A 26,045-nucleotide genomic window follows, 5' to 3' on the forward strand; every position below is an offset into this window, starting at 1 on the left:
AATTTTGAACCTGGCCACAGGCAGGCAGGCAAGGTTCTGCCCGTTTCTCACTTCTGCTATTGTGAAAATGATGCTGGAGACATCAACCTGCCTCCTGATTGGCAGGGGACATCAGGAAGTGTTCAGTTCGGCACCTTTGTCAGGAAAACAAGCCTGTCCAAGCCAAGCCAGGAACAACTTTTAGGACTTAGACAACAAACAAACAAACCCCAGTTATTTTAAGGGCCAAAATGAGCCCAAGCAACTTTTGCAGCACCCAGAATACCTTAGCAACTCTGCCGTAGCATTTGTGCTCTGCCAAGCACTGCCCGGTTTCCCCCTCGCCTGTGCTGGCAGGATGCTGCTGAGGGGTGATGCTGAGGGGACCCACTTTTGGGCTCTGCCGAGCTCGAGGGAGCGACAACCAGCTGGTGAGTTTGACTCAAACGCACAGAGCTGGCAGACAGAAGCCCAGAGGAAGAAGATCATTTTGATTCCTGTTAATGAACCGTGCTGGTTTTGTACAATCTTCAGTCCTGTCAATCTCTGCAATACTCCAGGCCAACTGACATGGGGTAGGCAGCATCCACGCACCGAATGAACCCAGAGACATTCAGGTGGCTGGTGGTGCCAGCACTTCTGTGGGACCATGTACCAAGTAAGGCAACGGGGGATGAGTAGTTTGCCTGGCTGCTTTCTCCCCAGGAACAATGGCGCTATACAGGGAGTGGGAGCTATTACTAATTTATTACCTTCCTTTGGGGAGAAATTAGCTGAAACAAGCACAGTGACAAGCTCTCTGTAAGCCTTGCTGTCTTCTTTTCCTTGGAAAATTTTGCTTCTCCCTGGATTAAAGATGGGTGGCAGATGATTGGCCCCTGTTTTCTGAAGTCTGGAGAGCTTAAATGAGAGCACGTTGATCTATACTTAATGTGATTAAGTTACATCTCTGAGTATCATGCTAATTAAATTAAACTTCCTATTGCTGCCTCTGTGGCTTAAACAGGATAGTTGCTTTAAGACCACATTTCACTCCTCTGCATTTCATTGCATGGATGAGCAGGTAGGATAAAAGCAATCTGCTAATCAAATAATCGTATTGCTTAGAAACAACTTCTGACTTGGTGAAAATTCAAATTTAAATCTGGTTTGATCTAGATTTAAACTCTGCATTTTAAATCTAAAGTGATTTGTGCTTTGAGTAAAGAATACAGCAGCAAAAAGTAAACTGATGAAGGGAGCACAGAGAGTACATCTGACTATGATATTGCAGGGATTTAGACAGCATCATAGGTGATGCTCAGGGGACCAGCTGGCTTTCAGAACATGAGCTGCAGTAAAGAAAAGGCAGAGAATCCTGTCATAGCTGCCTGCCAGCTACCCCTTCCTCATCACGGGCCAAAATGAATGCTCAGATCCAGCACCCCTGACTTCAGCTGTGTATTATTTCAAATACTACATAGCCCCCAGAGCATCCTCTCTGAAATGTTTCTAATTGAATGTCAGATGATGGACAAAAATACTTGGGTACAATTGGTGAAATAACAGTGTTTTATCCAGAAAACACCCCTGTCTGGCATGTCACTGGTGAGCACGCTGAGCCTCACACAGTACAGCTGATGGGCCAGGCTGGAGCCACGCACAGTTCCTTACACAGGGGCCAGAATAAACAAAGCTCTGGGGAAAACTTGTCTCTCCAGCAGGTTGCAGAGCTGGGATCACACTGGAAGGCTGGCGCTTGCAGGGCCCCAAAACACCGGATCTGAGTCTGGGGAGCACAACTCCTCACAATGAAGACCATCTCCCAAAGACACCTCTCCCTCTGCCCTCCTCCCATCTCCAGCAGCCCTGAGAACCTGCAACAGTTTATCCAGCTTGCAGCTTCTAAAAAAAATTGAGATTTCAAAGCTCTCTTCTCATTGACTTGACAGCGGCAGCCTTGACACAATGCTGGAGAAGAGGCAGCCGCATGAGCGGGTTTGTGTAGAGAGGCAGTAGGCATGGGTGGGTGATCAGGTGCCCAAGGAGAAGGTGGGAGCTGGAGGAGCGGGATGGAAGCGCTGGGTGCATTCACAGCTCATTCACCAGCGAGGACCCCGGGGGTGGGATCTGTCAGGGATGGAGGCTGCTGGAATGGCAGCAGTGGCATCAAACCGACGGGGTGGCACATCGGCTCAGCTGGAGCAGAGCAGCATCTGTGTGCTGGGAAACTGATACTGGCAGGGAGTAGGGAGCTTTCAGACAGCAACGTGCAGACTGCACGTCCCAGTATTGCAAAACCACCATGCAGCTCTGGCTTGGAGCTGTGGAAATAGTTATAGCTGTGCCTGGCTAGTGCCAGTCCTGCATGCCCAGCTCTGCCCAAGGTGCAGAGTACAAAGCCACCTCATATAATCTAAAAGATCAATGTGGAGAAAAAAAAAGAGTCTTCAGGAGAGCAAGTAGCTTGGTTTTAAAAAGATGCTGGTGTTTGAACAGCTGCTGCTTTACATCTGGGAAGTGATCTCAGCCTGACACCCTGCACTGAGGGATGCTGTGGAGGGACCTGCTCCCCACAGACCACCGCAGACCACCTCTCACCCCCTGCCAGCATGGCCAGCTCATTCTGTTCAGGCTGGGGGTAACTCCGAGCCCATCTGCTGAGGCTTCCCAAGCAGGGAGCAGGACTGGCATGCAGCAGGGTCTCCATACTTGACACGCCGAGCTGTTGCAAGTAAACTACCTGAAAAAGGGTCAGCTACAGAGAAAGAGCTATCATTTTTTCATGGTTGCTATGGCGCCAACTGTCTCTGTTCTGTCTTTTATGCCCTTAAGGTGGTCTTTGGTCAGGGGGATTAAACCTTGCTCCCCCCAGCACACTTCTCAGACAGGTTGCACCAGCAGCCGGGATTTCAAACCTTCAGCCCTTCAAGGGCCAGCTGCAGCCCCACTGCCAGCCCCCCCCAGCCCCAGCAGCTGAGTACAGCCTTGTCTTTAATTCCCGACAGCTGCGCCCATACCCATATTGCAAGGACTGCAACTGAAATTCAGGGCTTTGTAAAGTCCCAGGAGTGACACAAATCCTGTATAAATCTGCAGGAGATTAATTGTCCCTCACCTGTGTGCCAGGCCTTGGCTTGCGGGAGAGCCACACCGGCAAAGCCTGGCAGGGCCACGTGCATGGGGACTCACGGAGCAGGGGCTCTGCCTGGCTGTGGTGGGACACCCCCAGTCTCCACTCACTCCCCACCCACCTGCGTGGGACCACCCTGACACACTCCAACTAAACCCCTTTGCTCGGAGAAAAGCCAGTGCAGAGAGCTGATACCAGTTGGTCCTCATAAACCCATGCAGAAAATTGTTTCATTTTCAGAGGAGAGGTGTTAAAAGGAACAATAATTTCATGTTCCACAAGCAGAGAATGAGAAGCCACGCTGAGCGCAGCCTGTGCAGGGACCGGCAGCAGGTGGGTGGCAGGAGCAGATCCACTACCCATCACTGGGAGGGGGCAGCTTGGGGCTGGGCACTCCAGTTCAGCTGTCCATTGCTGTGATCCCCACACCTGGCCAGGGAACACCTGGGGCACACAGTGTGGGGGTGGGGGGGGGAGGGGGGCAGGCAAATGCAGGAGGGCAAGGAGGCGTAGGTGGTTAAGACACAAATATCCTGTTGCCAGGGCTCTCATGCTCGTGCGGTGCAGGTGAGGAGCCGGTGGGTTGGTGTCCTCAGCTGTGTCCCTGCCCCGCGGTGGCTGTGCTACCATGCCTGGGCTAAACCCACCAGGCACAGCCTGTCCTGCATGCATTGCCACAGCCAGCCAGAGCACCAGGACATCAGCACCAGGGACCGGCATCAACCCCAAGTGGCTCCAAACTGACAGCCTGGACAGCCAGGGCCAAATACACCAAAAAAAAAAACCAAAATAAGTGTTTTTAACTGGACATTTCTAACAGGTCTCCGTGCGTGTGCCTGAAGGATTAACAGTGTCCAGTGGCAGACACCCAGCAGCTGCGTCACGTCGTCACAGCAACCTGCTAACCATGGCCCTAAGAACCGCAGTTCCTGGTTTGATCTCTTCTGTAGTTTCCTTTAATTACAGATGAGGGTGCCTGCAAAAGCCGGTGCTGGAGCACCCTGGAGCCCTGGCAGCACTCGGTGGCCCCAGACAAGGGCTCGCTCTGAACTGGTCCCTGTGTCATGGCCCAGGGCAAGATGCAGGGACCTGGCCTGGATGTGAGCCTGCCACAGGCACATTTCATTTGCAATGAAACTTGCTGTTAAATTGTCCAGCTGAAGAGATCAATGGTACACTGCCATTCCCTCCCTGATCATATCTGAGCTGCAAAAATTATTTCACTTTCAAGTGGCTTATTTGCAACAGCTCTCACCCCTGTGCTTTGAAAGACCCAGCAAGTCCATAAGGACAGATAGGGTGATGCAAGGTTACTTAAACTGGGTGGCTCTGTTGAGTTGTGCTGGCTTCTGGCAGAACACTGAGATGGCCCCAGCCCACGAGAGGCCAGTGGGCTCACGGCGAGCACCAGTCAAGTTCATGCCTGGCGTTTGCCTCCTGGCCAGTGGAGATTTCCAGGCACCGCTCACTCCGCAGAGCATCCTTTGCAAGAATGAGCAGTCACCCCCTTTGGTGGGTCACCATTCGCAGAGCAGTAATTGCAAAATACACCAAGGAAAAAGAAAGAACTCTTTGTCGGGAGGATGGAGCACCACCTCTGTGTGCAAATACGGTTCCATTTCACCCACTCCGCCCCAGCCTCAACATGCAGCTGCCCGGGTGCAGACCCAGGGAGCAGAGGGGACAGAAAGCTGTGCAGTGAGGCTGGTCCCCACGCCTCAGCCCTGTGCTGAGAAAACTGCTCTCCCCCCTCCTGCCTTTGATCAGAGGATGGGTTTCTCCGCCGGCTGTTCTCAGTGCTGTGGGTTTCCAGTGGGAGGTGGGGAAGCATCAGCCTGACCCTCCCCTCCTTGGATCTGTCATCAGCAACAGAAAAATCCTTCACGGCCCCAAGTTACTCAGCTTGAATTCTGCAGGATTTTCCAGGGCAGCAGGATGGCAGAGCAGCCCTGCCCAGCACCTGCCACCAGCCCTCCCCAGCAGGGCATGGCCCCAGGTCCCCTGGCTGGCCCCACACCCCTGGGGCTCCAAACCCACCCCAGGGACAAGTGGAGCAAGAAAATGGATTTCCTCCTCTCGGTCATCGGATTTGCTGTCGATCTGGGCAACGTCTGGCGGTTCCCTTACATCTGCTACCAAAACGGAGGGGGTAAGGACACACTAGGGTTATTTAAGTCTTCTTTCGGTGAAAAGAAACCTGGTTTCCATCTTTCCAATGCTGAAAAAACTGTTTTTTCTTTTCTTTCTTTGTCTCTAGCTGCTCCTCTCCAGACAGGGCAGTTTAGAGACCAACCCAACTTCTCCTGACATTTGTCTCTTTTCTGTTTTGTGTCTTTCTTCATTCGAAATCCTCCTCCACCTGCTCCTTCCCTGTCATCATTCACTCCTTCCCTGGTGTAGTTAGAAGTGCATTAGCAGCTCTGGGATCACAAAGACAAAACTAGCGTGGTCCAAACTGCATGAAAGGATTAAGAATCCGTAAATTTGGGGTGGGAGGTTCATACACTTCATGATCTTGTGACTTTGTGAAAACCCTTTCTGATTGTTTAAAATAACCCTCACAAGCATCCCATCTGCCTGCCGCAGATCCCAGCCATGCAGCCAGCAGTGCCGGACCCTGCGGAGCAATCCTGGCTCCCCGGGACGTGCAGCTCAGTGCCGCGCAGGGCTCAGGGTGTTCAATCCTGTGAGTGATCAACAGAAAGTTAAGATACAAAAGCTGTATGAAGGAGAAAACTTTGAGTAAAAGACGCCTAAATAAATTGCTTTAAATAGAGCAGAGCAGAAAAACCTCTTGCATGGAAATTAAAAATGAGGAATGAAAAATTCGTGCTGTTCGCAAAAGCACAGTGGATTTAATTGCCAAAGTTGGCATTTGGGTAACGTCCTCTACTGCTTGGGAAAATGAGGAAGAGATAATTAGTACCATACTCAAGGCTAAACTGTGGATCCCAGGTGCCCACACTGAAGCACAGTTATTTGCGATTTACTCCTGTGGGACCAGGAGCAAACTTTAGCCACTCTTCACTGATGTGGTTCAGGCAGATGGTTTCCTCTCCAGCCCCATGCACACAGGAGGTGAGGAGTTCCCATCGCAGCTCTTGGAAAGCACAGCCATGAGCCACACAAGCAGGAGCGCTGATCCAGGCTGATGGCGGGCTCACCCATCAGCTGGAGCTGCTCCTAGAAAAGAAATCCTCAAGGCAGTCCTGTTAACAGGAACGTAGCACCTCTGGGCCAGCAGCCTTGTCAGGCAAATGGGGGGCTGTGGGAGGATGCTGGGGATGCCATCCCGCACGCCTGCCCCAGCACATGTAGGGCTCTCAGAGAGAGGAGCCATAAGGGTTAAACAAACTAATCCCAGCAAGGCTGTTCTGATGAGTGCAGAGAGCAACTCCAGTTCCAAAACCTCCATGGGGTACAAGCATAGTCCTGGTAAAGATGACATTGTTATGAATAATGCAGATTACAGCGTTAATTATTTGTGTCTTGGGGCCGCTGTGCATATTCAGCAGGATTTTCTCCAAAACTCTTCTAGATCTGAGAGGTGCTTCGTGCCCCATCTCCTGCACTCTGATGGTTTGTATTGATCTTTGTACCATCCCAGCCAAACGATCCCTTCCCACGAAGGCTGGGATGCCAGCAGGGACTGATGCAGCAGCCCAGGAAGCTGGGGCACCAAGTGGGGTCCTCATGTCTGTGAGCCCCTCTGAGGAGATAATTTGCGAAGCATCTTGCAAACACACAACCAAACCCAAACATGTTGCTCTGGGACACATCCCCGCAGCACTGGGAGGGACAGCTGTAGTGGACCTCCACCTGCAGCCTGCCTGTGCTGCATGGGACTGCAGTGCTCACAGCCGCTCTGCTCCTTGTCCCACAGGAGCCTTTCTCATCCCATACACACTGATGGCTGTTTTTGGAGGGGTGCCCCTCTTCTACATGGAGCTGGCCCTGGGGCAGTTCCACAGGATGGGTGCCATCCCCATCTGGAAGCGCATCTGCCCCATCTTTAAAGGTAAGGGCCACTGCTGCACACCTGGGGACCCGCGGTGTTGGTGAGCGGGGCCATGCAGGCAGTGCAGGTCCCCACAGCCACGTCCCGGGGGGCAGCAAGAGGGCTGGACCAGCATGGTCTGCTGAGTCTGTCCCCCTCTTTCGCCAGGCATCGGCTTTGCCATTTGCATCATTGGCCTGTACGTCTCCTTCTACTACAACACCATCATCGCCTGGGCTCTCTACTACTTCTGTTCGTCCTTCTCGGGCACCCTGCCCTGGGCAAGCTGCGACAACCCCTGGAACACACCCAACTGCACCAACTACTTTGGGAGGAGCAACGTGACCTGGACCAACTTCTCCAGGTCCCCTGCTGAGGAGTTTTATACGTAAGTGCACATACGTGGATGATGTGTTTAAGCTGGGGCACATCGCCATGGAGGCACTTGGGTCTGCTGCATGGGGAGCAGGACCGGGGTGCCTGAGCGCAGGCTTTCACAGGGGGATGCTCTTGGGGAGCTGTCCCTGTTCTTGGTGTGCTGGGGAGAGGTAAGCATGGGACTGCCTGCTCAGAGCTGACCCAGCTCCCCGGCTGCCTGCAAGGGCAGAGCCAGCAGCACCACGCTGGCCTGAGACCCCTCCCCGGCCGTGGGGATCCCTGCCTGCAGGAGGAAAGTCCTGGAGATCCAGAAGTCTGGGGGTCTGTACGACGTGGGGGGGATCCACTGGCAGCTGCTCCTCTGCCTCTTCCTCATCTTCACGATTGTGTACTTCAGCCTCTGGAAAGGGGTGAAAACCTCTGGGAAGGTAAGAAAGAGGGCTCTGGCGCCGGCCCTGCCCGGGCACAGACATGCCGGAGCCCCCAGCATGGAGAGGCTCGCAGCCTGGCATGCCGCTTCCCCTCCATGGCAGGAGGGACCGAGCCTTGGTGGGGTCTTGCAGCTCACCTGGCTGCTTAAACACAGGATATTGCCTCCACCCCCCCTGAGCCACCCCAGGCAGCCAGAAGCGAGCTGGCCATGCCCGACCGGCGGGTTTGAGCTCTTGGTGCAGCAGCTTTGCCGGTGCTGCGGGCTGACAGCTGCCTCTCTCCAGGTGGTGTGGGTGACAGCCACGCTGCCCTACATTGTCCTGCTCATGCTTCTGGTCCGGGGGGCCACCCTGCCCGGTGCCTGGAGGGGAGTCGTCTTCTACCTGCGCCCGGACTGGAGCAAGCTCCTGAGCACCGCGGTGAGTGTGCGGTGGGACACACCACCCTGGCGCTGGCTGCCTCCCAGTGTGGGGGTGGCAGCACCCAGACCCCCTCCCCAGGACACACACACCCCCCTGCCCAGGTCTGGCCCTGCCGAAGTGCTGCAGGGCGACGGGGCCCTAGTTCCTACAGAAACAAGACATCCCAGACAGGCTCTTGGAAATGTAAATCTATAATTGAATCACCCATCTCATTGCTGCTGGGTTTTGTTTGTGCCATGTTCTCACCCTGGCCTGACAATAGGCTTTCTGTGGGTAATTACCAGGCAGCACTTGAGAATTCTCATTAAAGGTAATAAGGACCATGTTGCCAGCACTGAACCTGCCCAGGCAGGGGTGGGATGGGGGTCTTGGGGCTCCCTTTGACTTTGTCCCCACACTGGACATGGGCAAACACAGATGCTGTTGCTTAATTCTGGCTGCAGGATGTGAGGGTGGAAACAAGCTCCCTCCATCCTGCAGCAGGTCCCATGCTCCAGGGACCTCTCAAGGGGGGATGGGGCAGGCAAGAGAGGAGGTCTGGCAGCATGTGCCAGCACAGACCCCATCTCTGTGCCATGGGGTGGGCACACCATGGGGTGGGCACACTGTGGGGCACCTCCCAGCCCCATCCTTGCCCCAGGGAACCCCTGCCCTGCCCATTCTCCAGCCTGCTTGTTGCTTCTCATGCCAGGTTTGGGTTGATGCTGCTGCACAGATTTTCTTCTCCTTGGGCCCTGGATTTGGTGTACTTCTTGCTCTGGCCAGTTACAACCATTTCCACAACAACTGCTACCGGTGAGCTCCCAGCCATGGGTCCCTGTGGGCACAGGGGCTGTGCTGGGCATGGGGGCTGCAGCCTGCGGGCAGGGGGGCTACACCAAGCATGGCTGCAGTGGAGCCACATCCCGATAGCTCCTGTGCCCCATAGCCATGTGCTGAGCATCTTTCCCCATTTTACTGGCGGTTTTGGTGTGCAGGGCCAGGAGAGGGAACTGGCAAGGGTGCGGGCAACCAGGGCAGCTGACCCAGGGTGAGAGCTGAGCTGGAGGGGGAATTCTGCTGCAGGACATGTCTCTGCTTTCGGCATTCCAGGGATGCACTCGTCACCAGTGCAGTGAACTGCCTCACCAGCTTCCTCTCAGGCTTTGTCATCTTCACTGTGCTGGGCTACATGGCTGAGATGAGGGATGTGGAAGTGGAGGATGTCGCGAGAGATAAAGGTTCGCCCCCCTCCAGTGCAACTGCCCAGTCCCAGCCTGTGGTGCCCAGCTGCCCTAGCCCCCCCTAGCCCATCATGACTGAGGGAGGCCGGGGTGATGGCCAGCCCTGAGGTCTGCTGGGGCATGGGGGCTTGTGTCCAGGAGCCATTCCCAGGGGCGGAGAGCAGTGAGGTGTCCAGCCCCTGTATCACAGCTGGGACCAGGCACAGCCACTCTGGCTTTGGGGCATCTTCCCCAAGAGCATTCCCCAGTGCCCAGAGCTGTGCCAGAGCAGGGAATGGCAAACCAAACCAGTGTACTCTCCTAGGACCAAGCCTCCTCTTTATCACCTACCCTGAAGCAATCGCCAACATGGTGGGATCCACCTTCTTCGCCATCATATTCTTCCTGATGATGATAACGCTGGGGCTGGACAGCACGGTAGGCACCTCAGTGGAGCCTGGGGCTGTGTCCCCAGCAGTTACTGGGGATGGCTGTGTCTGATGGCTAATAGTGGGGTGACAAGGGGAGCTATGGCCTCGGGAAGGAGGGCTGCCTGCCAAGCCCTCTGAGCATGGCTAGCGCAGGGAGGGAGGGAGGGGATGGGATGTCCCCACTCTGCTCACAGGCAGAGGGGGCTATGGGGGGAGCAGAACCATCCCCATGTCTCATTTTTCCACCCCACACTGTATTTCCTTTGCAGTTTGGGGGCTTGGAGGCCGTCATCACAGCTGTGATGGATGAGTACCCCCAGGTCCTGGCTGGGCGACGGGAGCTCTTTGTCCTCGGCCTCATCACAGTCTGTTTCCTGGGCTCCCTGAGCACCCTCACCTACGTGAGTACCGGGCACTACTCCGCTCCCATCCCCACCACACATCTGCTCATATCTCCAACAACTGCTGGTGCCAAAAACCTGCCTCGCATTCCTGCAAGGTCTGCAGCTTCCCTCTCCTCTCTTGTGCTGTTCCAGGGGGGAGCCTACGTGGTGAAGCTGCTGGAGGAGTTTGGTGCTGGCTGCTCAATCCTGGCAGTGGTGCTACTGGAAACAATAGCTGTCTCCTGGTTTTATGGTAAGAAACTGCCTGTTTCATAAAAATCATCCTGCAGGTACCTACGTGGGTGTTTAACCTTATGCTCATGAGTATATGCCAGGGCATTCAGGGGCAGAAGCGTGTGACTCCTGGCAAGGCTGGGATGGGCCATAGAGGGTGTTGTGGCCATGTAGCCATAAATCTCCCTGTACCCACATCCTCCGCGGGTCTCTGGGGCCATGACAGCTCTCTCCACTGACAGGGATACAGAGGTTCTCCCACGATGTGAAAGCCATGCTGGGCTTCACGCCAGGGATGTTCTGGAAGGTGTGCTGGGTCGCCATCAGCCCTGCCTTGTTAGCGGTGAGTATTACAGCCCAGATTAAAGACAGATACCAGCCTCCCCCCGAGTGCCCTGCAGAGGAGCTGCTCTTCCCTCACTGGCTGCTGCTGCTGCCCAGCTCCCTGGGCAACCACGGTGCTGGTTACTCCCCTCTTGCTCACATGAGGTGAACAAGCTGCTGGGAGGGTAGACCGGGGTCCTGGCCGAGGTTGTAGGACCTTGTGCCAGCCTGCCCTGCCGGCTCCCCGTACTGCTTCTCCAGCCACAGGCAATGACAAGCTGCCCACAGCCCCTGGGACAGAGGGTTTCACCATGAAAGGGATCTGGAAGTAGATTTTCTAGCCTCTTCTGCAGCTCTGGGGCAAAGCTGGGAGCCAGCAGCTGGGTGCTCACATGGATGCAAGTGCAGCCTTGTTTCATCCTCCTGGTTGGCAGTGTCCCACGCTTGCACTGGCATGGCCAGGCATAGGTACATCTCTTGACAGCACTGTGGCACTGTGCACCAGGCTGGATCCATCCCCTTTGAAATGCCAGCTCCCCCGGCACTTCAAAGGCTGCCGTTTGCAAGAGGCAGAGGGGTCTAATCTCGACGGATCTCCAGGAGAAGAGGCCTTGTGAGGATTAATTACAGCTCCAAGCGCTTTGCCCTGGTTATTAAGAGAGAAGTATTATCATCAAAGCAGACAGCAGATGATTTCATTTCAGCATGGGGACGTGCAGCCTTTGCAAGCCACTGTCTCAGTGGGTTTGTTAGACGAAGACCTTCTAGCCCACACCTAGTGAGAGGCAGCAGTCTGGGAAATGTCACTGTGATGTCCACACTGACCTTTCATGGTTAGGAAAGCAGCAGTAGCAGTGGGACGTGGATGTTGTTAACCTTTGGGATGAGCTGGCATCAGTGCCAGGGCTATGGAGATGTCACAGCTGATATGCTCTCCATGGGGAGCCAATGGGCCTGGTCTGCTGGCTATGCTTGGCCATAATGGAAGAGCTTTCCTGGCACCCATGTCACGTGCACATGGGTTTTGCGGGCTGTATGGCCCTGCTATTGCCCTGTGCCTGCTTGTGAGCAGCAGCAGGGCATGTCCTGCCACGGTCTGGCCCCATGAGCATCCTTCCCTAACAGGCTCCACTTCATTCGATACAGTTCATAGTTATCAGCTCCCTCCTGGATCAGCCACCTCTGACACTCTTTGACTATCAGTACCCTGAGTGGAGTATCTTGGTGGGGTACCTCATAGGAGCATCATCCTTCATCTGCATCCCCTTCTACATGGTGTACAAGCTCGTCTGGACGCCAGGATCCTTCAAGCAGGTTAGGAGCAGAGCCATGGGTGGGCAGGGACCCCTGCTTGGGTCAGCCTGAGACCAGGGCCAGTGAGCTGGGCAGATGGTTTATGCATCCTCAGCATCTTTGTTCACATTGCAATTAAATCACACCTGAAGAGCCACTTGGAAAAGGGCTCAGAGGCTCTTTGAGGCTCGATGACCTGATCATTTTAAGTTATATTTCTGAAGCTGTGACTTAGGCTGTGCCAGGAGGCAGCGGGACTAAGTCAGCACAGTCCTGTAGGCAGGGGACCATCTCCAGTTGTCACCCCTCCTTGCAGCCCACTTTAGGGACACATCCTGCCTGCAGTGCTCTGCTGCAGACTGACAGAGCTCTAGCCCCCCAGTGAGCAAGATTCCAGTGGGGATGGCTTTCGGCACGCTGGGCAGGCAGCCCTGCACATGGCACCAGTGCAGGAAGGAAACCCATTGTCTTTTTTTTCTCTACCTGCTTACACTCTCCAGCGCCTTGCTGTCTGCATTTGGCCAGAGAAAATAACACGAGACCTGCAAGCAGAAGTGGCGTGCGCATCACCTGTCCTGTAGCCCAGTGGGATGTCCAGGGGACACAGACTGCTTCAGCTTCCTGCCCGTGCCCTGACAAAGCACTGGGGCAGGCAGAAGAGAAGCTGCCATCACCTTCCTCACAGCCAACTGCCCCCCGCATCTCCCCTGGTGGCTGCACATGCTGGCGGCAGCTCCCCGGCTACCGGCTCCTGTTGTGTCAGAGCATCTCGTCGGAAGCGGCGCGGAGCCCGTTCTCCCTGCAGGCAGGAAAACCTGATCCCCAGCAGGGAGAATGGGACCTGCCGCTGAGTCCCGTGGGCTGGAAGGGGCCAAACTCCTCCGGTTTGGAGGCGAACCCTGACTCCTGGTGAAGACGGAGGAGTGCCGCTGCAGAGGGATTGCTGTCCGACTGTACAAGCTGTGAACACGCCTTGCTTAGAGACACTCGCATCCTTGCTGTGCAAACCTGCTTGGCGCGAGTAGTGCATGCCTTTAGCCGTGCCGTGAGTGATGTGGAAAATAAAGCTGCTATCAATTGTTAAGAGATCGGACGAGGGAGAGGAGCCAGAGCTCACTGTGCCGTGCTGATGCAGTACTGTGGTGCGGCTGAGAGCACAGGGCTGGGCTGGGGGAGGTGGGGGGCTGCCACTGTCCTGACACACAAATACCTTGTTCCATTGCAAAGATCAAAAGTCTGGGAGAGAAACTGTGTGGCCCCTCGGGTACATACTGCTGCGGCAAGACAGGTCGGTCCCTCCTGCCAGCCCATCCCGTCATCTTGAAGGTCATCTTGAAGAAGACCTACATACACATCATTTTAGAAACAAACAGGCTCAGGGTGAAGCAGCCCCGGCGCTGGTATAAACCACCCACCGTCCACCTGTCGCAGTTTCCCAATAACATTGCGCTGCTTCCGATGCTCTCGCCATTTCTCCACAGTTGTTAGCCCATCGAATGTGTTCCAGCAGCCGGTCCAGCTCAGTGGAGGCGGAACAGCAGCTCCTGCCCCATGCCTCAGCCATGTGCTGGTTTTACTGTGGTGCCCCTCACCGTGCCCTCCTGGCGGCTCCTGCTTTCCTTTGGGGTGATGCAGAACCGACCAGGAAAGTGCAGCCAAGAGCTGGGGGTGTATGCAGGGATGGGGGGGGGGCGGGTACACGGAGGGGGAGAGCATATAGGGGCTGGGAGGGATACACATGGGCTGGTGCGCACACAGGGGGTGCAGGGACACACGGCTGGTGGGGGACACATGGGGCTGGGAGGGTGCATGGGGCTGAAAGGGCGCATGGGGTGAGGAGAGATGCACACAGTGCTGGGGGGACACATAGGACTGGGGGGGCACATGGAGGTGCAGGGACATGTGGGGCTGGCAGGGGAAACACAGGGCTGGGGGAGCATATGGGGCTGAGGGGATACACACAGGGCTAGGAGGCACACAGGGGTGCAGGGACACACAGGGCTGGGGGAGCACATGGGAATGGGGGGGACATATGGGTCTGGGGGGATGCACACAGGGCTGGGGGGGCACATGGGCATGCAGGGACATACAAGGCTGGGGGGGCACGTGGGGCTGGGGATGAGGTATAGATACCATTACATACACATTTATGACAGAGTAAGGGAAGGTGGCTGGCTCAGCAAAAGGCCTTCACCTTTATCTGTTGAAAGACTTTTGCCATAGAAGGGACAAGATGTCTGAGCTCCCCAGTTACCACGCTCTGATTTGGTGTTTAGCTCTACGTTAAACACACCTGCGCACAAAGGTTAGGCCAAGCTGACTCTCTAAAGCTGTTAGAACTGACAAATTAAGGGACCTCTCATCCAGGGAGTCAGCCTTGGGAAGGATGGGGAACAAAGAATGGATGGGGAAAAGATCTCCGTTCTCTTCAGTGATGCAGAAAGAGCCTCTGGGTGAGGACGTTGTGGCCGCAGGAGGAGACAAGCCGATAGAGTGCTGCGATCCGCAGAATGTTGGTTGGAAGTCGGACAAAGGTAATTGTTGTGGGGGGAAATCGCAACCTCTGACTCAGATAGCCCCCCGAGAGAGGGCAAGGCCCCGCTTGGGGAGCGTGCGAAGCTAGTAAAAAACCTCAGCAGTGCTGTCTGAGGGTGTGTGCTCGTTTGCATTAAAGCAAGAAACTTGTAACCCATCCCGTGCCTGACTGAAAATGCGTGTGTAATGTGCTATGAGTGTGCAAGTGCTCTGCTGTCCGTGGTGCGTACCCTCGAGTAACTGGGTGAGCACGCTCAGAGGAAACATTCCCCCGTGCTCCCAGCACTGCCATAAAGAATGCCGGCCTTCTGAAACTTCCAAGCAAGTCTTAGAGGGTTTTTCTCCGTGACCAACTTTACAGTATTGTTTTCTGGCAACCCAGGTGGGACACTGCTATTGAGTGTCAGTGGATCTGTGGGATTGCAGGAATTCCAGCCAGCACTGAGGGATTCTTGGGGAAGACCTCTGATCCCCAGACCAAAGGCTCCAAAGTAAAGTTCCCCTGGTCAGATGTAAGGCATCCTTTTGGCTCTGGGAAACCTGCCCGTAAGTCCAGGCAAAAGCCCCACCAGCCTGGGTTACTGAGGGCTCTCTTGGAAACAATCTGGTAAAATTTCTGCCTGACATACTCAAGTATAGATATAGATATAGATTTCTATCTGGTATAGTGCACTCTGAACTTCTGAACATGCTTATATACATGTATATTGTTACAAAATCTTAGGCGCACTAAAAGAAAACAGGCACTAGTCAGTCTAAGTGGAGGGGCATTTCAGAGAAATCTCTTGTTGGGATGTGTTTTTGGGACACTGGAAACAAACAGGGGCTGGTTCTGTGGGAAACGTAACTAAAAGCAACGTAGTTAAATACTGTAATCAGTGGCGGCCGTTTGTATAAACTGGATGATGAGGAAAAATGGCCAATGAATGCCACTTTGAATTATAATGCAGTGTTACAGCTGATGTTGATTTTAAGGGGGGAAAAGTAATGGGACAAAGTTTTATACACCGATATGTTTTTCACTTCAAAGAACCAGCCTGAATGGCAAAAAGAGTGTGGTATAAATTTACCTCCTGGTGATCCTTTTGTCTTGCCTTTGGAAAAGGGTAAGAACAGGTCTTTGAAAAGGTGCTGCTCTGCTTGTGATATAGGACAAAGATGCTTAAAATTATATGAACAAGAGAAAGAAGATGGTTTAGTTAAGCGAGCTAAGGGAGGACGATGGACGAGCAGAAAGGCTCATCAAGTCCTTCTGGTCTCTTTGGCCATGACTGGACAAGTCACCTGAAGATGCCACTGGTGAGAAGAGTCTCCACTGCTGATCAGGGAGGGTGTTTATCGGTAAACACCTTAACACTGAACACCTCCCAGCCTCAGAAGTGACACTGGGAAGGCTTGCCTGGAGATGGCTGGCCACCACCATTCAGCTCAGACCAGCTCTAGCCGAGACAAGGGCAGCCAGCCCAAGGGACAGGGGGACAAGCGTGCCACTGCAGGAAAGGAAGATGTTGAAGCTATTTGTGTTGCCACCACATCCTTGGGGGCTATAAAAAAGAGCAAAGCAAGGAGTAAATGCCAGTACATGAAGAGGCAATGTTCACCCAAGCAACATGCAAGGTGCAAAAGTAAGGGCAGAGCTGGACAGACAAAGGGTGAGGCCACACTTAGTAGCTGAGAAACCAACTTGTGAAGGAGCACTGATTTTTTTAAACAAAGGCTTAGGGCGTGAAGAAACTGAAAATAAACCTGTCACCTGGTGTGATGCCACAAGCTGTCCAGATGGGTTCTCAGGTGTGTGGGAGGGGAGGTGTGCTGTGCTCAACACACAGCTCCCTGGGTCCTGCCAGCACACAAGGTGAGATGGGGGCAGGGCAATACACAAAGCCCAGCATCCAAGGAGCAGGAGGCAGTGGAGAGTTCGGGGTCCGGGGGCATCAAGTCTGCGTGGGTAACCCAGGTAAGCAACCTAGAAGATACCTGGGCAATCTGGTGAATCTAAATGTGATGGGGCAATGCAGCCAGTGATCACTAACAAGGTGCATGTATGCCAGCTGGGCTTAGCTGATGGTGCTCACTCCCAATGAGAACAGGTGGTTTCTTAAGAGCTGGAAACTTTCTGTCCTGGCATGGGAGGTTGCAAGAAGTGCCCACATCCATGTGGAGGAGCGATGCCTGCAGGTCAGCGTCAGGATGCCCAGCTCTGTTGGCAATCCTGCCCGTGACCCGGCACATGTCCTAAGGAAAGCCACAGTGGTGACTGGGGTTTCTCATGTCATGAGGTGACATTCCCAGCCCTGGCTGAAACAGCTTCTCTGTAAAAAGGGGGAATGCAACTTGTTCCCCACACTTCAGCTATAAGCTAGGGCAGAAGATCCTTCCTCAGCCCCTGCACGGCCTTCAGCCCCAAGAACATGGGGGTGATGCTTGCTGTGCACAGCTCATGGCTGACACTGGGTGAGGTCCCAGCCGAGGCAAAGGACTCAAAGGGCATCTTCCTGAAAAATGAAGCACCCTGCTGGTGTGCCCAGGACTCCAGAAAGTGCCAAGATTTCAGGTCAGCAGAGAGACAAAGGCCTCGGAAAAGCTCAGCCAAGCTGTGCTAGGGGAGCAGGTGTGGCACAAGGGCTGCCAGTCTCACACAGCATAGAAGATGTGCTGGAGATCCCAGGGTGAAAACCACAGAGCTCCAGGGAATGCCACTATGTGATGCCCCAGCATCCCCAGCCTGGTGCCCGCAGAATCTGCCAAAGCAAAATCCAGCCATCCCACCAGCAAGACACGGGATGCAAAGCCACATCTCCCTGGCCAGTGTGCACAGCAAGAGCCCTGCCTGGGCCACCAGGAGCTGAGCAGCCCCAGCCACCCCTGCCCGCAGAGAAAGCCCTCACCCACACTGCTCTGGGGACAGGGACATAAATGTTTGCCTTTTGGGACCTAAGATGAGACTTGCAAGTTCACATCCCTTTGTGGATCTGGCAGATAGATGTAATGGCTCAAGGAGAGGCCCCTCTTCATTGCTGCGTGCTGAAGCATGCACATCCCTGCCTACCATCCCCTCTGGCCATGCTGCCTGGGAAAAACCTTGCAGTGAAACCATAAGAGACCAACCAAAGATGTGACAGACAACTGGTGTCATTTCTACCCAGCAAAGATCAGAAAATCCGGAATACAGGTGAGCTGGACACAAGTAGGAAGCCTGCACAGAAGAGGTGCTTGCATCATCCGGCTGACCTGCAGAGATGACCCAATGCCTTGGAAGGAATCAGAGATGGCCCAGATCCAAGAATAGTACTGCTTTAATTCATAGAGGGAGTGAATCAAATAAAAAATATAAATCCTCTTGCTTTGGACTCATGGTAATACATTGACTGCTGGGGAAGAAACCTCCCCCAGGACAGAGCGCTGGAGGCTCTCCAAGAGGGCTTCTTGCCTTCCAACTCTGCTGGGCTGATGGACACCGGGCTGTGGACTGGCCCTGTCCACTTCTGAGGTGTATAAAGCTCTTCTTCCAGCAAGGGGCAAAAAACATGACACCTGGAGATGAGAAACGTAGCCTTGTCACTAGGTGACAGGAGGAATGAGTGATGAAGGCTGGAGGACAGCCAGAAATACTCCTCTGGCTACTTTTCCTTGAGAAATGCATCAGCAGCAGCACTAATGCCACAATAATCATTAAGGAAAAAGACATCACAAGGCTGACTGGACGGACCAAGCCCAGGGCTGCAGTCCGGCTGTTGCATCTCTCCAGGGAGCCTCTGCTCTGCACCCCAGGATTGAGAGCTGCCAGTACCCAAACCCAAACCAAGCCCCAGGGGATGGGGAGCAGCACTCCAGCCCCTTCTCTGCTCCGGGACGGGGAGACGCTCTGGGTGCTGGGATGGGGACCGATGAGCTCCAGAGCCCTCGGCTTGGGCAGAGACCCACCTCTACTGAGGGGGGCTGGATGGGGCAACCAGCCTGGAGAAAGGAGAATGCAAAACACAAATACAGGCTGTACAGAGACCATCCGGCATGACCCTGTCTCCCTGCCCCCCCCAGGTGCTCCCTGGGGTGGGTGGGCACAGGGAGAGATGTGGCAAGTGCTGCAGCCATGCGGAGAGGGAGCAGATGTCAGGCTCCACAGGGATGTGCATCAGAGGTCTGCCAGAAGCAAAAAGGATTTGGGAAGGGGCAACATGCTTGAAAGCACAGGGAGCAACAAAAGGCACTCATGCTGTTTACAGGGGCAAGGGACGTGCTTGGGGCAGACCCGCCTGGGGCCCCCCCAGCCCATCAGCAGCATCTGCAGCCACGTGGCACCTGTGGCCGCTGCCAGTGCCAAACCCCGCTCTCTATGGGGGCTGCTTTTCCAGCATCCTACAGGAATTGCAACAGCAGAGCTCCAGCCCAGCAGGCACTGGGGCAGAGGAGCTGTTGGCAGTCTGCCGGGAAGGTAAGTGTGCAGTGACAGGCACTGGGTTCATCCAAGTCTCAAAGGGAAATGGCTCAGCTGTGGTCCTGCTTGTCCGTGGAGCTGTCATCCTGTCTCCCCACAGCAAGTGCAGCATCAGGAGGGTGCAGCCACCAGTGGCGTTAGGAGCCTTTCCCAGTTAGCCAGGACATATCTCCAGTTCTAAAAAAGATTTTAAAACAGCAGTGCTGTAAGATGTTTCCCAGCACGCGCAAGCAAACGTTCTCGGTGTGCCTGGGCACTGCCCTTGGCGCTAGTCTGGTCATTGGTCCCCATCCCAGCACCTGTGCTGCTCTGCGTAGAGGCACAGCCAGCCCAGGCAGGACAGCAGTGTGCCTTCCTCCGCCCTCACTCACATGTCAATAAAATTGTCCAAAAACTCACATATGGATCCTCAATTCCATGTAAAACTGAGTTCAAACTATTTTTTTAACTTAAAACAAGCCCTTCTGGCATTCAGCTGAAAATTCAGGGAAAGCCACCAAACAGCAGGCGCCATCCCATCTGAGTGATGTCCCAGCCCAAAGGCAGCTGCCTGCTCCCAGCAGATCTGTGCACCAGCACCCTGCAAAGGGGACACAGCAGCCATCCCGCCCACCCCCGGTGTGGCCCCTGTCACCCCCAGCCCCACCACCCAGCACTGCGGCATCGCACCCCTGCAGGGAGGGGCTGCAAAACAAGCACGCAGCCATAACCAGTGTCCTCACACTGGAATCAGGGACATGGTCCAAGCAGGGAGCTGGCTGTCCCTCCTGCCAGACCTTCACCCCCAGCACACCCGGGACCCCAAATTGAACGTACTTGCCATGACGGACAAACAGCCTAAAAGGTACAAAAGCAGCAGGAGACAGAGAGAGAAAAGACATTCAAGTTTAGGCAGTCTGGCTTTCTCCAGGCTCACCAAACCCCACCATGGGGGCCAGCAGCTCCCCTTGCAGCTGGGCTGCCCAGCAGATGCCACATCCCTCCCAGCGGAAAACCAGGCAGCCAGCAACCATTTCCTGATGTGCTGGAGATGATGGACACAGCCCTGCCCCAGTCACTGGTGGCTGGGTGGACACTCAGCATGCTCCCCATCCCAGGGATGCCCAGGGTGTCTGAGCTGGCTTGGGCTGCCTGGGTGCTAGGAGTGCTTTTCTCCCTGAGCTTTTGAAAAAGTCTGCTTTTATTCCAGATGTGGAAACACCCCAGGGACAGGAACCCACATTTCCCCCTCAGCTGTGACTCCCACTCTAAAGGCTCCTTCCCAGCTGTTATCACTTCCCTGGCGTTTGCCTTCCAGCACAGCATGTTCTGTCCTCCCTCTCTGCATGCAGGGATACACACTCTCCTGTTGAAAGTCTTAAACACAAAGCAAAGGGAGAGAAATGCACTTTGCCTATGAGCTACACTCCAGTGAACCAAGAAGAGGCTGAGACACTGAGGGCCGGTGTCCTGGCACTGCAAGCTCTCCGGGCTTTGCTCTTGCAGAGAGTTGTGCACAGGCTGCACACTCAGCCTCTCTCTGTGGGTCCTCTCAACTGACAGGGTGCCCAGGGGCACCCCAGCATCAGGCAGTGCTGCCTTGGTGATGTGCCAGCACCCGGTGGCAGTGAGCACCACTGTCCCATCAAGTCTGTGCAAGGATTTGGATCCTGGTGTTTAAGATAAACCTCCTGTGTGCGGCCAGACCTGGAGGTGGTTGGGAGGCAGCACTGCGAGGATGGAGTGAGTGAGGCAGGAAGGGAGATACGAGAAGGGTATGGAGCGGGGAGCAGCAAGAAAGAGTTGCCCAATGTCCATCAGGGTCCTCCCTTGGGGTGTTCAGCCCTGCCCTGTACCCCACTGCTGCGCTTGACAGTTCCTGCAATATGTCTACTTACTCCACATCACGCTTTCGGATGCTCCTGCCAGCAGCCAGAACCTCAGCCACCTTGGATACAATAGGGTCGTAGTTCATGCTGGCCACAGCCACCACCTCATCGCTCCTAGGGCCAGGCAGAACAGAGTGGTTAGGACAAGCCCAGGTGGCCACAGCTCCATCACCCAAAAAGCAACATGCTGGAGAGAAGCAGGAAGCAAAGATAAACACCCACTCCAGGGTCAGGACCCGTCCCAAGGCACGAGCACCATGGGGACTGCGCTAGTGGTGTGGGACAAGGGACGGGAGAGGGCTCAGAGCTGGCACTGCAGGCTGGTCCCACTGTGCTCTAACCAACGCTCACATGCTGGCATGGTGAGCATCACTGGGGTGCCCAGGGCACAGAGACAGCATCTGTGGGATCTGTGGGAAAACATCAACAATGGTGGATCTGATGGTGGATAAAAACCTAGACAACAGCAGGCATGCCCAATGGGTGCTGCCGTCCAGGCAGGCGATCCCTGCGCTGCTGCCCTGTACTGAGGAAGTGAAGAAGTGGGTGGTCAAGATTTCCCTGTGGGACACTCAGTTGTGCTGCTCCACATCTCATTCCTGATCCCCACCTCCAAGGGGGGGGAGAGTGCCCACCCCCAAGCTGCTTCACAGGCATGCTCCTCCCCAAAGCACTGGGACATCTGGGGTGTCCAATGCCAGAGTCCCATCAGCCCCAGTGATGAAACCCCTGTGTCTATGGGATGTCCAGCAGTGTATCCCAGTCTGGCTGACCATCACCCACCAGGATGCTGGTGGCACAATGCAACCTCAAAGGCTGAATGGGAAACAAATGAAGCAGAAGGGAAGAGGATGCAAAAATGCTGGAGGAGCTTTGGCTAAAAGTCACAAGGCAAACAAGAAGGGGTCTTCTGCTTTGATGTTTGCAGAGACCAATGTGAGTGTAAATCCTCGAAGACTGAACCCAGGAGATGACTCACAAATAGATAACAGAATAGACAATGCAAAGATCAGAGAAGGTGCATAAGATATTAAACACTGGTGATGTTGCTGAGTAAGTTGCAGAGCAGAGGCACTCAGCAAATCAAGATCTGCTCTTCAATCCACTGCCAAAGAGCTCTGCGACCAACACAGCAAAGAGCAGCTGGGCGGAGGGGAGAGGTGGGGAGGCAGGGGGAACATATGCCTCGTTCCTGGGAGGAAGAGAGCAGAGGCCATGTTTCAGAAGACATTTCATCTCTGTGGAGCCATGCTGAGCTCTGTGGAACAGCTGAAGTAATCTCTCGTAGCTGCCTCAAAAAGCCACAGGGTAACTCCATCTCAGAAGACTAACTATTTCAAAAGGCTCCGATTCCTAAATAAGCTCACTACAAATAAGGGAGAGCAAGTCAGAAACAGCAGCGGTCTGGCTTCCTCATCCCATGGGTGAGCACAGGCGTGCAGAGCAGACCAGGAGCCCAGAATCTTCTCTGGAACCACTAGAGCTTGTCCACAGCTTGGTTAGTCCATACCACCCAGACCCAGAGACGGGCCGACACCAGCTCCAGCACCAGCTGCTGCTTCATGGGAGCAGTCACAGGAAGGGGGGAACCGCTGCACTGCCAGGAGCTGCAGAGCAAGACTTGGTTGCCATTGGAAATCCCATCTCAAGCATCCTTAGCTCACTGCAGAGATATGTACCTACAGCAGAGGGGATTTCTGATAGCCTGCAGCTCTTCCATCCAGCAGGTGAGGTGAGCATAAGGAGTAACATACAGATGTTGACGGGCAATACATTCTCACTGGAAAGCAGGTGTCTGTGGCAGGCAGCGAGGGTAATTAACCACCCAAGAAGATTACAAAGCATGTATGTGTTCAGCTGAACTGCCTGCTGGGCTGTCACCTTTCAGAGCTGCTGCTGTGATATAGAAAAGCTCTTCACTTTCTGAGCCTGCATCTTCTCTGCTGTCACACTTGACATCCTGCCTCATGTAAAGAAGGTCCTCCACCCTCCCCAGGACAGGATCCCATTCCCTACGGGTGTAACTCCAATTATATGTGCAAGGACTCATGAGTTTTCTTTACAAAAGACAGCCAGCCTCCTCCCAAGATGCTTGCAGCAGTACCTGAAGGCACTGCAGTGCAGATTTCCTCTTCTCCTGTTGTCCCAAGCTCAGAAACACAAACAGCCAATGATAACCCCATCCCAACATGAACCACAGCCTGGGGAGATCCTACAGGCATTTGTTTCCATCGCACAGGGCCTCAGCCTTGGCTACTTCACCATTGCTTGATGCTCAGCACACAACAGGGTCTGAGGCTTCACAAGTCCTGCGGGGCTCTGCACCAGCTTCACACCACACACCACAGTCTTGAAACTTCAGTGGTTTCCTCTGTGTTTGGTTTCCTGGGTACAGTCAGCTCCCAGCTGGGAAACACAAAGTGGTTGGAGAGACCTATCCATCAAAACCAGGGGGAGATGTGCTGTCCCAAGGGAATGAAAAACCAAGGGGTGTAAGGGAAAGGAAAGGGAGATGCAATCCCACCAGCTGCCCACCAACTCAGCCTCAAGCCCAGCCAGTGCCCGACACAACCAGCTGGGAAGGTGGATGCAGCCCAAACACTTCCATCAGCAAGACATAGGGTAGGTGGTCCTTCTGCAAAATAACTCATGGGGCACTGGTGAGCTGGAGCCTTATCCCATATCAGCAGTGCCTTTTAAACATTTCTTCTGACAAATGGGGAAGCCAGGAGGAACCCCTCTTATTTTTTCAAAAGGTCTTCAGAGGAAACAGGAGTGCTCTTCCTGCACCTGGGATTTGGAGCCATCAAAAGTCTTGGTGTAAAGGCTGAGGGAAGATGGAGCACTGTGGACAAGCACTGTGTCTGCAGGCTCTTCCTTTCCTCTGGAGGGTGCAACGCAATGGAAGTAGGGCACCATGAAGAAGACAACCACAGCAACTTCCTGGATCTCCCAAGATCTCCAAGGTCTTAGGGGTGGGATGACTTTGGTCTATTTTGGCTGAGGTGCTGCAGTGAATGCAGTGTCCCATGAGGATATCTGTAGAGCACCATCCCATACACCTCCCGGCACAGGGCCTCACACTGACCCCTCCACAGCTCACACAGCTCTGAATGGGGATAAGTAAACAGCTTTCTTCAAACTCTGAGGAAAGAAGAGTGTTATTGTGAAAGTCAGTGCTGAGGACAGGCTCCAGGAGTGGGAACCACTAGCAATTCATGCAACAACCAAGACAGTGCGCACCAGAAGAGTCCAAACCATTGGGTGGGCATGGCAGAAGGAAGCAGAAGGGGATGGTCGACTTGGGACAGTGTCCTCAGTCCAAAAGCATTAGCACCAACTAGAAGAACTACCACCAAACAAGAAAAAGAACTGTTCCCAGTGGTGTCCCACCAAAGCCAAGACGGGGACTTGATTACAGTCAAGCAAAACATTGGGAGATGCACTGGCCGGCCCCTTGCCAGCCGGTGCTCCTCCAGTACCTCTGGCTCTCAGCGCGGGATGCCATCCTGGTACCCAGACACCATCTCCAGGAGCCTCTCCTGGATGGCAGAACAACACAGTGCTTAACAGCAGACCCCGGACGCCCACCCACTGGTGTGCTGCTGCCCACGGAGCCTGGCTTCCCTGCATGCTGGGCGGTCTGCCTAGGCAGCCACTGTGGCATGCTGAGCGTCAGGCCACTGCACAGAACAGGGATTATGCACCTTGCTCAGGGCATTCCTTTTGAACAGGCTCTACAGACACTTAATTAAAGCAATCTGACATTTCCTTTCTAATTAGGGTTGGGACAAATAGCTAAATGCTCGGGTATGGAAAGGAAGAATAGAGGTTTCAAAGAAGATTAGATGCTGGAAAGAAATGCGTGTCAGTGCGGCTCGTGGATGCTCAGCCCCATCTTGCTGCATGTGCTGCACGCCAGGGACTGCTAGCAAGGCCAGGGGACCTGAGACGGGGCAATGCAATGGCTGCAGAGCGGCTTCGCAGGGGATGCAGCAGCAAAAGTGCACACAACTCTGCAAACCACTGCAGCAAACCCACCACAACCAGGTTTTTATCTTCCACTGGCTGACACTCACTGAGCAAACTGTGTATTTTAAAATGCCGCTTTGGCAGTTAAGTGATTTGAATGCACTTCAGAACCTTGAGGGGGGGGGGGTGCTGGGGCGGGAGGGAGAGCCCTGTGGCTGCAGCTGTGGAAGGGGAATGTCCCCCTGCAGCAGCTCTGCCCAGCACAGGTGGTGCCTTGGCACAAACCCACCCTTGTAGGCAATTTTGGCCGAAGTGCCAGTGAGCTCAGAGGTGCATCCACATGCAAAGGGCCCCTGGGTCCTGGCAGATGCTGGAGCCTTAGCGCCTGCAGCAGGTTTTTATCTGGGGTACACAGGCACCAGGAGGAGGGTGAGCACTGGGGACCTGGCTGGCTTGCACCACGGGATGATAAAGTGAGCCCTGTGCCTCTGCAAGCCCGATGGATACATCTAATGCCAGGCTCCATCTGGGAGCAATGGGGGCAAGTGGCCACCCTCGGGGAGGGGGATGTGGAGGGGAGGCTGTGAGGGACATTGGGCAGGGGACAGAGGCACAGCGAGCCCTGGTAAGAAGATCTCTGCAGATCATCTCCCGGTCCCTGCCTGAACGCTGCTGCCAAGTAGTTCGATTGCTGAGCCAGGCAGACCTTTGCTTCCCTGGTTTCATTCTCCCCATCCTTAATATTAGAAAGCACTTCAAGAGACCCCCTCTGTCTCCAGGCGTGAGGAGGCTCTGTGGCCATTGATTTCAGGATGGGATGGAACTAAGGCAACAAAAGAATAAACAGCCACAAATATTTCTGGGAGAAATTCACAGTGCATGGTCTTGCTGGTCTAAACAGCCAGCATGGGTCAAGAACAGCAGAGGCAACACACCCTGGGCTGTCAACACACCTCAGGAAAATATTCCCAGATAGGCTCCCAGCTCGGGGGAGAGCTTGGTTCAGGACAGGTATGATGAAAGCTCCTGAACTCTTGCTAACCTTCAC

The 26,045-nt window shown here is 54.5% G+C and overlaps 2 protein-coding genes across 10 annotated transcripts in view; one reads left to right on the plus strand and one right to left on the minus strand.

Annotated features, from left to right (window-relative positions):
• Positions 1 to 5,020: 5,020 nt before the first annotated feature.
• LOC121096250 (sodium-dependent serotonin transporter-like) lies at positions 5,021 to 14,186 on the plus strand. Its single transcript, XM_040612044.1, has 13 exons — positions 5,021 to 5,240; positions 6,975 to 7,109; positions 7,257 to 7,476; positions 7,756 to 7,894; positions 8,183 to 8,317; positions 9,012 to 9,115; positions 9,413 to 9,540; positions 9,848 to 9,960; positions 10,223 to 10,354; positions 10,490 to 10,589; positions 10,813 to 10,913; positions 12,041 to 12,208; positions 12,688 to 14,186. Exons 1-13 carry the CDS (start codon positions 5,027 to 5,029, stop codon positions 12,766 to 12,768), a joined length of 1,770 nt encoding a protein of 589 aa, XP_040467978.1. The 5' UTR covers positions 5,021 to 5,026; the 3' UTR covers positions 12,769 to 14,186.
• Positions 14,187 to 14,966: 780 nt separating this feature from the next.
• Positions 14,967 to 26,045, minus strand: part of AIFM3 (apoptosis inducing factor mitochondria associated 3) — a 54,111-nt gene continuing 43,032 nt past the window's right edge. For 3 of the 9 annotated variants that reach the window (XM_040612086.1, XM_040612121.1, XM_040612051.1), the window contains 4 exons: positions 24,508 to 24,567; positions 21,035 to 21,139; positions 19,974 to 19,994; positions 14,967 to 19,334 (listed from right to left, as the gene is read on the minus strand). In XM_040612086.1, coding sequence (XP_040468020.1) covers positions 19,295 to 19,334; positions 19,974 to 19,994; positions 21,035 to 21,139; positions 24,508 to 24,567 — 226 coding nt within the window. In that variant the 3' untranslated portion in view covers positions 14,967 to 19,294. The remainder of the gene's footprint in view (positions 19,335 to 19,973; positions 19,995 to 21,034; positions 21,140 to 24,507; positions 24,568 to 26,045) is intronic. The other 6 variants (XM_040612103.1, XM_040612068.1, XM_040612096.1 and 3 more) reach the window with 3 other exon arrangements.

Source organism: Falco naumanni, chromosome 1 (assembly GCF_017639655.2).
Source record: "Falco naumanni isolate bFalNau1 chromosome 1, bFalNau1.pat, whole genome shotgun sequence".
Taxonomy (NCBI): Eukaryota; Metazoa; Chordata; class Aves; order Falconiformes; family Falconidae; genus Falco; species Falco naumanni.

What these genes read in the sequence shown, in the direction of transcription:
- LOC121096250 (XM_040612044.1), top strand. Translation starts at nt 5,027, where the DNA reads ATGGCAGAGCAGCCCTGCCCAGCACCTGCCACCAGCCCTCCCCAGCAG. An exon ending in GGGTGAAAACCTCTGGGAAG is followed by an intron (nt 7,895 to 8,182) that starts GTAAGAAAGAGG and finishes GCCTCTCTCCAG; the next exon opens with GTGGTGTGGGTGACAGCCAC. An exon ending in CGCTGGGGCTGGACAGCACG is followed by an intron (nt 9,961 to 10,222) that starts GTAGGCACCTCA and finishes TTTCCTTTGCAG; the next exon opens with TTTGGGGGCTTGGAGGCCGT.